The following is a 10,360-nucleotide window of genomic DNA, read 5'->3' as shown; positions in this document are numbered from 1 at the left end:
TAGGATTCCACCAACTCCGACTCCTCGACTCCGACAATTTGCATATTACAATTTTGTTGATTAACAGTATGTAACGTGAAATTCGTCTCTTAACTGCCAACGCTTAGGAATTTTACAAGACAACTAAAGTGAGAAGGATATGTAGACTACTATATTTATTCCCTTTAGTCATAGACTAAAACTAGTCCTTGGTAAGAGTACTTGTACCAGACAGGAACAAAGAACATCTATCAGGCCCTAGGCAATGTAACTGTGGGTACATGTAAGAGTGATGTGCAGGTACTCTGCAGGGGAATGAGGAGATTCTTCCTCTATTACACATTCTTCATGCACAATCTGAACAAGGTTTATGGGTGACAGACAACACCTCTGTGTTCAATGTGCACAGCATTCTCAGTGGATTCCCTGCAGCTCTGTGGGGAGTGCATATGTAGAGTATAGTACTACTGTGTAACAAAGTAAACCTGAGACAGATGAAATTAAAGTTTTATACATACCTGGGGCTTCCTCCAGCCCTCTTCAGGCTAATCAGTCCCTCGCTGTCCTCCTCCGCCACCTGGATCTTCTGCTATGAGTCCAGGTACTTGAGCCAGTCTGGTGTAGTGCGTATGCACACACTCCGCCGCCGGGAGCGTACTACACCTGCGCAGCACTATTACACAGGTGCAGAACGCTTCTGGCTGTGGAAGCGGCATGTAGCCAGACTGCTCTGAATTACCAGGACTCATAGCAGAAGAGCCAGGTGGCGGAGGAGGACAGCGAGGGACTGAATGGCCTGAAGGGGGCTGGAGGAAGCCCCAGGTATGTATAAAGCTTTTCTTTTAATTCGCCTCAGGTACCCTTTAATTCATAGTCACTAAACCAAATTTTAACAAAATATCAAATTATTTGATTTCATGAGCAAAGAGAGTGCGTACATTTGCATAAACCAGCATCAATGCAGAATTATTTCCATCTCAGTGACCATCTCTATTAGTGACACAGCTACACATCAGGCTTTATACTTACAGCATAGATGTTATTTAGTATATATAAGAGATTCCTGTGTACACATCATGTATACAGTCACAATCAGATATGTATATCTGACTTTAAAAATACGGGGACTGCTTTATTGAAGCAGCACAAGTAACTAATTTTGATTGGTTTATTTCATTTTTGTGGACTGAACACCGCTATTACTGTATATATACTGTATATATACATTATTTTTAATGACGATGATCTTTGAAATAGAACATTTTATCATATTTTCTATTTTAATTACAGTTACAAATTCATTAGGAGTCGGAGTCGGTGCATTTTTCCCGACTCCGACTCCACGCACCCAAAATTGCTCCGACTCCACGACTCCTACTCCACAGCCCTGCTAAAACCTATGCGCGTCAGTGGAACCGTTTACATTGTGTGCTGGTTATGCAGAGTGGTGCAATCTGAGAAACTTGCAGCATGCTCGCTGGACGCGTCTGTCTCCTCCCAGGGGCGGCTGCATCGGGACATGCGGAAGTCACATTGCATCCCTCCGCTAGTGGATAAGGGCCCTTAAAGGACGACTATTGTGAAAAATTGTCAAATGTTGAATACATGTGAATGCAGATGTATAAAATGTACATTTGAATGCATTAAAATGCACCATACATTTATTCATTTTTTCCTATGTTGGTAACACTTACAGTAGGTATTAAACCTCTTGACACGTATGACAGGTTTTGGACGAGTCCACCGCCGTATGGGGGATTCTCAGGATCTTCTTTATTTACAAAAACTGTTATTGAACCACAGTTGCTCAGTCCTACTACCCAAATAGTGGGTATGGAGGCTGGCCGCATCTTTGTGTAGATCCTTTCCATAGTGTGTGTATGTGTGTTTTTTGTTTTTTTAAGACTAAAGGAAATACTGAGAATCCCCCATGAAGAGATGGACCAGTCCAAAACCCGTCAGATCTGTCAGAGTTTTACTACATACTGTAGGTGACGGCAACAAAGGGAAAAAAGTAATTTATAGCTTATTTTACTCTGGGAGAAATACACAATGTTTAATGCATTTTACATTTTACCAATTTTTTTGCGATTGTGGTCCCTTAACTGTAGATGTGCATATATACATTTTCACTGTAGGCAGAAAAAACAAACCTCTGTGACCTTTCACGCTCCCCATTTTCAGGACTAATATTTCTGGACAAGCTCAGTTTACTTTTTTTGGTTGATAACCGCGTTCTGGGGACAAAAGGTTGCCGTCAGATTTGATTAAAGTAATTTAAACCGTTGATATACAAATGTTTACAAGAAGCTGTAAGTTATCAGTGTTTATATGCCTTGGGTACTGTGTAGTGCAAAACAAAATATACTTGTTTCTTGTTGAATTGTACATTTGTTTGAACTCAATAAAATACATATCTTCAAGATTTGATTGAAGTGAGCAAACGGACTCTCATATGGCCACCTCTAGCACATTTCTCTGCCCTGCTTTACGCCTGGGATTCATTTTCACCCATTCCCAACTCTTGCACACATGTTCTGAATGGTTATTGTATGTGTTACAGCTACTGCCCCAAAGTCATTGAAGAGCCCCTGGACAGCGGAGGAGGAAGCCAACCTAACCGCTAATAAGCAGGAAGAGCCGTGGCCAGCTCTTGGGGATCGCACGATGGTTAGCATGGTGGAACAGCTGTTCATTCACTTGCTGAAGGCCATCAATATATGTGCTCATGTAATTGATGATGTCACTCCTGGGCCTGTTGTAAAGGTGAGATCTGGGCACAACCTAAAACCATCCTGCTGTAGGCCAGTGGTGGTGATCCATCTTTTGTTTTTGTTTTTTTAATTGTGGAGTAATATGTGTGGGAAATATTATTTCTTAGGGATGGCAATGCTAAGGAGATCTGACGGAGGAGCATTCGATCAGTTTGATCACCTGATAGATTTGTAAGGCTCTGATTTGCTGTGGTTTAAAGAATACCCGAAGTGACATGTGACATGATGAGATAGACATGTGTATGTACAGTGCCAAGCACACAAATAACTATGATGTGTTCCTTTTTTTTCTTTCTCTGCCTCAAAGAGTTAAATATCAGGTATGTAAGTGGCTGACTCAGTCTTGACTTGGACAGGAAGTGACTACAGTGTGACCCTCACTGATAAGAAATGCCCTTTTTTTACCTCTTTCTTGCTCTTAGAAGCCATTTTCTGCTAGGAAAGTGTTTTATAGTTGGAATTTCTTATCAGTGAGGGTCACACTGTAGTCACTTCCTCTCTGAGTCAGGACTGAGTCAGCCACTTACATACCTGATATTTAACTCATTCAGGCCGAGAAAGAAAAAAAGGAACACAGCATAGTTATTTGTGTGCTAGGCACTGGACATACACATGTCTATCTCATCATGTCACATGTCACTTCGGGTATCCTTTAATGCATGATCATGACCAGCAAATCAGAGCCTTACAAATCCATCAGCTGATCACATGCATGATCATGACCATTAAATCAGAACCTTACAAGTTGATCACCTGATCCAACTGATCACCTGCTTCTCCATGAGTTCTCCTAAGCATTGCCATCCCTGCTAAGTATGTGAAATATTCCCTGTACTCTCAGCAGGGTTTAGTTGCTGGTTTCCCTGGCTCTGGAATAGTAGTTAGCAAAGTATGCATCTAACGTTTATCAGGAAAACCTGACCCTGTACTTTACTTTCTCCAACTACTGTTTCCCCTTGTGTCTTTTACTTTCAGACCACTCTGCCATCTCTAACTAACCCACCTTCTTTAAGTCCCATCCGGAGGAAAGGGAAGGAGAGGGAGAACGTGGAGCAGACTGCAGTGCCACTGAGCCCAAAGAAAGTCGGTGATGCCACTCCAGGTAATCCACATACAGACTGCCAGATTAAACCATTTGTCATGTGCGGAGAACATAAGTGGGTGAGCCACAGCTCAGAACCTGAGACCAGTGTGCTGAGTATTTCCCAGATCGCGCATTGTGACAGAAGAATGCACAAAAGGACAGGAGGCACAGGGGCTAGAAGTAGTCACACGTGGGACAGAAGGACCCACGGAGATGAGAGGCTCAAAGTGGGACAGAGGGATGCGCAGGGGGGCAGAGGTAGCACAGGGCAACAGAAGGATGCACAGGGGAGAGGATGGGGTGGCACAGTGGGACGCAGTGGAGGCTGCCTGCAACTTACACTATCTGGACCTTGTGATGTCTGCTTTCCAGGGACAGGCGATGCTGCTGCTTTTCAGAACACCGAACTTCCTGCTGCTGCACACATGCAGCAGAAGCAGCTGATCGGACACCTATGGGAGGCCGTGCTTTGTTGGGGAGGGGGGGGGCTGTATTTGGGGTGGGGCGTAATTCATGGGGGGGGCTTAATCCAGGGGCATGGTGCCTCCTGAGATCCAATGGCACTCTAGGCAATAGCCTGGAATGCCTCTGCCTAAAAACTGCTCTGGTTGGGCCACTTTTCTTTAAAACAAATAACTGTTTTCGACCATCCTGTTGTTCATTGCCAGTGACAGCGGTTGAGCGTGTGTACGGAGCTTTAGGTAATGGAATGTTGTGAAGTGTGAGTGCTGGTGCACATTTTTATGGGAATACAGCTGAAATTTTAGAGACCCTGTAACAAAACCCCTCTGGGGGATACTTACCTCGGGAGGGGGGAAGCCTTTGGGTCCAAATGAGGCTTCCCATCCTCTGTAGCTTGGGGGAATCCTGCGCTGGCTCCCCCGAAACCTCCGCGACAAAGCTGACAAACGGCAGGCAATATTTACCTACCTCGATCCTGCGCAGGCGCAGTAGCAGCTCTCCGTTCGGGCTAAGGCAGAAATAGCTGAGCCCGATTAGGGGAGTTTGCAGGAGATCGTGCACAGGCTGCGCACGCATCTCCTGCTCGGGGGGGCCGAGCTCCACCCCGCCTTCAGTCTTTGAGCAGCGATCGACGCTCGGGAGACTGTTAGACGGCGAAACCGCCGTCTTTTAACATTGTACAGCCGTGTGACACGGCTGTTCCCCTAGCCCACAGGAGAGCGATCGGCTCTCATAGGCTTTTTTTTTAATAAAAAAAAAACCTGACATAAATATTTATATTTGCGCAAAGGTGGATCAGCGCACCACCAGGCAGCCTCCAAATGGCTACCAATCAGAGGTGCGCAGAGCCCCCCCAAGCAACTACAAACGCACCGTGAAACCAAACAGAAGCTCTGCATAAACCTCAATAAACAATGCTATTACATGGGAGCAGCTGACCAAAGTTACTTACATTTGAACATGGCGAGGAAAGGAACAGCGCTACTTAAAAACAGATTGCATCCTTATGACTACCTGCTTGAACGTGCAAGTCCCACTAATGGGATAAAGTACACACCCAGCATTCAAATAAAATGCACCGGTCTACCATTGGAGGATGTTGGTTGCTGTAATGGCTTGCATGCAACTTATTAACCTTCCTGGTACATTCGGGGCAAGCCGCGCAGGAGGATTTTTCAGGCCCTGCTGAGCCGATTTGCATAATTTTTTTTTTGCAACACGCAGCTAGCACTTTGCTAGCTGCGTGTGCACTCCGATCGCCGCACCGCCCCCCCCCCCCCCCCCCAATGAGACCCCGTGCGCTGCCTGACCAATCAGTGCCAGGCAGCGCTGAGGGGTGGATCGGGACTCCCAATGACGTCACAATGTCGGGGACGTCATCCCGCCCGTCGCCATGGCGACGGGGGAAGCCCTCCAGGAAATACTGTTCTTTGAACGGGATTTCCTGATCGGAGATCGCCGGAGGCGATCGAAGCGTGCGGGGGGATGCCGCTGCACAGCGGCTATCATGTAGCGAGCCCTGGGCTCGCTTCATGATTTAAAAAAAAAACTGCTGCGCTGCCCCCTGGCGGTTTTGAATTAATAGACCGCCAGGAGGGTTAAGTACTCGTCCCTCCCACTGCGAGGTTAGGAGCGGCACACCTTTCCGTGCACAATCGGGTGCTGAGTCCTGGATGCAAAAGCCAACATCCAATAAATATAGTAAAGTCCAAGAGTGGACTCGCACACCAGCTTCTCAGTAGAGCAAAAGAAGTAGAAAGTGAAGTCCGCACGATGTCGGTAGAATCAATATGGCTTTATTCAATCGTGATTACGATTGAATAAAGCCATATTGATTCTACCGACATCGTGCGGACTTCACTTTCTACGGTCTTGGATCTGAGGTCTTGGCAGCCTGCTTTCCTGCACTGTCGGTGGACGGAGGTTGTGAGCGGAGCTCCACATTTCTAGAGAGCAAAAAGAAGTGTCGTTTATTGATCCATCATATGTCAAACACAAAGCATGACAATTGTTTCGGGGGCCACTACGGGTCCCCTTCATCAGATAAGTGCAGACAAACCTTTGCTTTGTCTGCACTTATTTGATGAAGGGGACCCGTAGTGGCTCCGAAACAATTGTCATGCTTTGTGTTTGACATATGATGGATCAATAAACGACACTTCTTTTGCTCTACTGAGAAGCTGGTGTGCGAGTCCACTGCAAAGAAGTCATCCCCCATGGGAGGGTCCCTAACACTAACTAATCCTAAATTATGCATATGCATAGCCTGGGTGTGCCACCAAGTAAAAATTTAAAATTGCGCAAAGGTGGATCAGCGCTGTTCCACCTTTGCACAATTTAAAATTTTTACTTGGTGGTGCACCCAGGCTATGCAAATGAATAATTTAGGATTAGTTAGTGTTAGGGCCCACACTTAGGGCCCATGGGGGGATGACTTCTTCGCAGTGGGAGGGAGGAGTACTTAATTAGTTGCATGCAAGCCATTACGGAAACCAACATCCTCCAATGGTAGACAGGTGCATTTTATTTGAATGCTGGGTGTGTATTGTATCCCACTAGTGGGGCTTGAACGCTCAAGCAGGTAGTCCTAAGGATGCAATCTGTTTTTAAGTAGCACTGTTCCTTTTTTCGCCATGTATAAATATTTATATATTAAAAAACTGGTGGCGCGATCAGACCCCACCAACAGAGAGCTTTGTTGGTGGGGGGGAAAAGGGAGGGGGGAATCACTTGTGTGCTGTGTTGTGCGGCCCTGCAGCTAGGCCTTAAAGCTGCAGTGGCCAATTTAGTCAAAATTGGCCTGGGTTTAACACTACAGTAGTCAAGAGGTTAACGTTACATTTCTTCAAAATGTCTTTTTCTGTTGTAGCTTCTCGGCAGACAGATGCATCTAGTCAAGCTCAAGCAAGCAAATCTCTTGGCAGCTTCTACCATCTCCCATCATATTTAAAGCTGTATGATGTGTTGAAAGCCACCTATGCCAACTATAAGGTACCCAATAGTCAAGATCTCCTTTTTTGAATCATAACAATGTGCAGGTATGCCATATGTTACTGTATCTAAATCTAAAATGGATCTGGAGTTAATTTAGTAAACCACATTTCTCCTTTAAAAAAAAAAGTGTGTAATGTTCCCGGTCTTCTCCTAGGTAACGCTCGATCTTCAAAATAGTAATGAGAAATTTGGGGGTTTCCTACGCTCTGCTTTGGATGTTCTCTCTCAGATTTTGGAACTCGCTACCCTGACCGATATTGGCAAGGTACCGTTATATTTCACTGCTTTGAAGTGTTTATATGTTTGCATACAAGTAATAAACGGTGCCCTATTAAAGTGGTCCTGTAGTGCAGTCTATGTATGCTTAGCAAGCACTCTCCTCCCCTCATGACTGCAGTGTTCTCCTCATAATTGTTTTCCAGCCGGGTGGCATGAAAAAGTAGCCGGGTGGGGCACGATGGGGGAATGCAGGGCTGGTGCAACTCTACTTACAGAACAGGAGGAGGGTGAGGAGGACAGCCGGGTGCACATCAAAATTAGCTGGTTGGAGCCCCTGGCTAAAAGAGCCTGGGAAGAACACTGGACTACACATGTTCTTCTCACCCGAACTGTGATTGAGTGCTGTTGGATTGCTGTGGTGCAAGTGGTGTCTTATTGTGGTTGTCACCATAGCTTGGATCCTGAGGCTTAGTGGTGTCAACACTTTTAAGGCCAAGGTCCATTTAACCATTCTTGAGAGTGCTAAGGGCCGAGCTAGCAAAATTCCACACAATTTTTTGCCACTTGTGGTTGGGTACACTGCCTGTGACATTTTGTGACAAAATATTTCCACTGGAAATAATACATATACTTTGTGCAGCTATTCCAACTGCTCATCAGTGGTTGTTACTGCTTCTGGCACGTGTTGCAGTGGAGTTTTTTCCTTTTATTTTTGTGATGGTGAACAATAAAGAGATACAGTATTTCTTACACACTTGCTTAGTAAATTTGGTTGAAAAAAAGACACACGTCCATTGAGTTCAACCAGAAAACAAAGTACACCACCAGCCTGTTCCCTCACATATCCCTGTTCTTGAAATATAAATATCAAATGTCCTACTACCTGGAGTTAAAGGGGCACTACAGCGAAAAACTGTAACATTTAAAATATGTACAAACATATACAACTAAGAAGTACATTTTTTCCAGCGTAAAATGACCCATAAATTACTTTTCTACTATGTTGTTGTCACTTACAGTAGGTTATAGAAATCTGACAGAAGTGGCAGGTTTTGGACTAGTCCATCTCTTTATAGGGGATTCTCAAGGATATATTTATTTTCAAAAGCACTTGGTGAATGGCAGTTGCTCTGTCCAACTGACAAAATGCTGTGTAGGGAGCAGGGAAGCTGGCCAGCATCATTGTGTAAATCCTTTTTAAGGAATATCTTTATAAAGAAGAAAAGCCTTGCTGAGAATCCCCTATGAAGAGATAGACATGTCTAAAACCTGTCACTTATGTCAGATTTCTACTGCCTACTGTAAGTGACAGCAACATAGGAGAAAAGTAATTTGTGGCTCATTTTACTCTGGAAAAACGTACTTCTTATTTGTCTGTTTGCACATATTTTAAATTTTACAATTTTTCACCGTAGTGCCCCTTTAAGTCAGTCTCTACTTCTCTTTTAAACAGTTTTTAATTAATGTTATCCTACATTGGCTCTTCTGGTTTCCATTTGGTGATGGCATATCAGTATATCCCTTGATAGAGGGTTGCATCCCCTACTTTTCTTACTACAGAGTGCGACTATTTAACCTGCGTGGGGACAGGTTTCTTTCCCCACCAGTTTATACAGTAGTTGCTTTGGTGGTAACCAACATTTGTGAGTATTACTCCTATTCAAACAATTTAATAGTATTCCTCTGTTTCAACATACTACACCAGATTGGGCTCTTGGTTTTCTCCTCTGAATTTCCTATTTAGTACAAGATCTCCATGTGATTGCCAGAAAATCTACTGGTCAAATATGCCCACCAGCCAGATATTTGATATCAGCATAACTGGGACATTGGCCTCAATTCACTAAGATCATGCTGGAGATAATAAGGCAAGAGAAAACTTACCGCCACACAGCGAGAGAGTTATCTTATCTCTTCATTCCTTAAATTACCTCCTCTGTAGTTAATTTACCTCCTCTGTAGTTATTTTCACATGCAGTTAATAAACATCCTTTCTTTAACGGTTGAGTTATTTTAAGGATTGAAGAGTTAACTTAAAGACAGAAGAGTTAACTTTAGGTTTGCCTGAAGTAAAATGTTTCCTGAATACGACATGCCTCATCACCATGGTGACCACTCTAGAAATGTTATTAAAGACAGGAGATAAGCTTATTGAATTGAGGCCATTGTGTCCATAGTACTGTGAACAGCTTTTACTAATCTTGTAACTCTACTCATATGAGATCCTGTGATGTTCTGTCTTTATGTATGCAGTGTGTGGAGGAAATTCTGGGCTACCTGAAGGCCTGCTTCAACCGGGAGCCTGTGATGGTCACTGTCTGTGTTCAGCAGGTGAGTGTAAGAAATGTCTATATCATTGTAGTGAGTGAGGATTACAGGAGCATCATACTGCAGGGATTTTTCTCTTCTGGGATGTTTTTTCGAATGGCGAATAAACCCAATCCCTAAAGCTTTGCACACACATAAGTTTCATGTCGCCTGAAATCGATCTCTGGGGTAAGATTACAGGGGCAAGGATGTACAGGCTAGTGATGTATTCTGTAAATCACTTTGCCTCTATTATCACGTCACTCTCAAATCCAAGATGATGTCACAGAACCAGAATCGGATAGTACAGCCTCCACCATACCCCTGGGGAATGACTCACCGTGTGTAAAGACCCTCTAGTGGGTCAAATTTAGCCCTATTTTTATTTCTTACTTGTTATATTTCCTTGCTTCGAATTAGTACTGCTGTAATGTGTATTTATAGCCACTCGTCACTAGGTGGCAGTGTGAGACAATAATAGTAGACTTTTACTGTCAGTTTCTATATTTTCTGCTACCAGAGAGAGTGATCAAAGCATTTT

At 44.1% G+C, this 10,360-nt stretch overlaps 1 protein-coding gene across 2 annotated transcripts in view; it reads left to right on the top strand.

The window, feature by feature from the left end:
* Window positions 1-10,360, top strand: part of HTT (huntingtin) — a 289,833-nt gene that overhangs the window by 144,981 nt on the left and 134,492 nt on the right. For both annotated transcript variants that reach the window (XM_068276315.1, XM_068276307.1), the window contains 5 exons: window positions 2,543-2,745; window positions 3,729-3,855; window positions 7,169-7,290; window positions 7,448-7,558; window positions 9,766-9,843. In XM_068276315.1, coding sequence (XP_068132416.1) covers window positions 2,543-2,745; window positions 3,729-3,855; window positions 7,169-7,290; window positions 7,448-7,558; window positions 9,766-9,843 — 641 coding nt within the window. The remainder of the gene's footprint in view (window positions 1-2,542; window positions 2,746-3,728; window positions 3,856-7,168; window positions 7,291-7,447; window positions 7,559-9,765; window positions 9,844-10,360) is intronic.

This window comes from Hyperolius riggenbachi, chromosome 1 (genome assembly GCF_040937935.1).
Source record: "Hyperolius riggenbachi isolate aHypRig1 chromosome 1, aHypRig1.pri, whole genome shotgun sequence".
NCBI classification, from domain to species: Eukaryota; Metazoa; Chordata; class Amphibia; order Anura; family Hyperoliidae; genus Hyperolius; species Hyperolius riggenbachi.
Note: the sequence above shows the minus strand (reverse complement) of the source record. Positions and strands in the feature narration are given on the sequence as shown.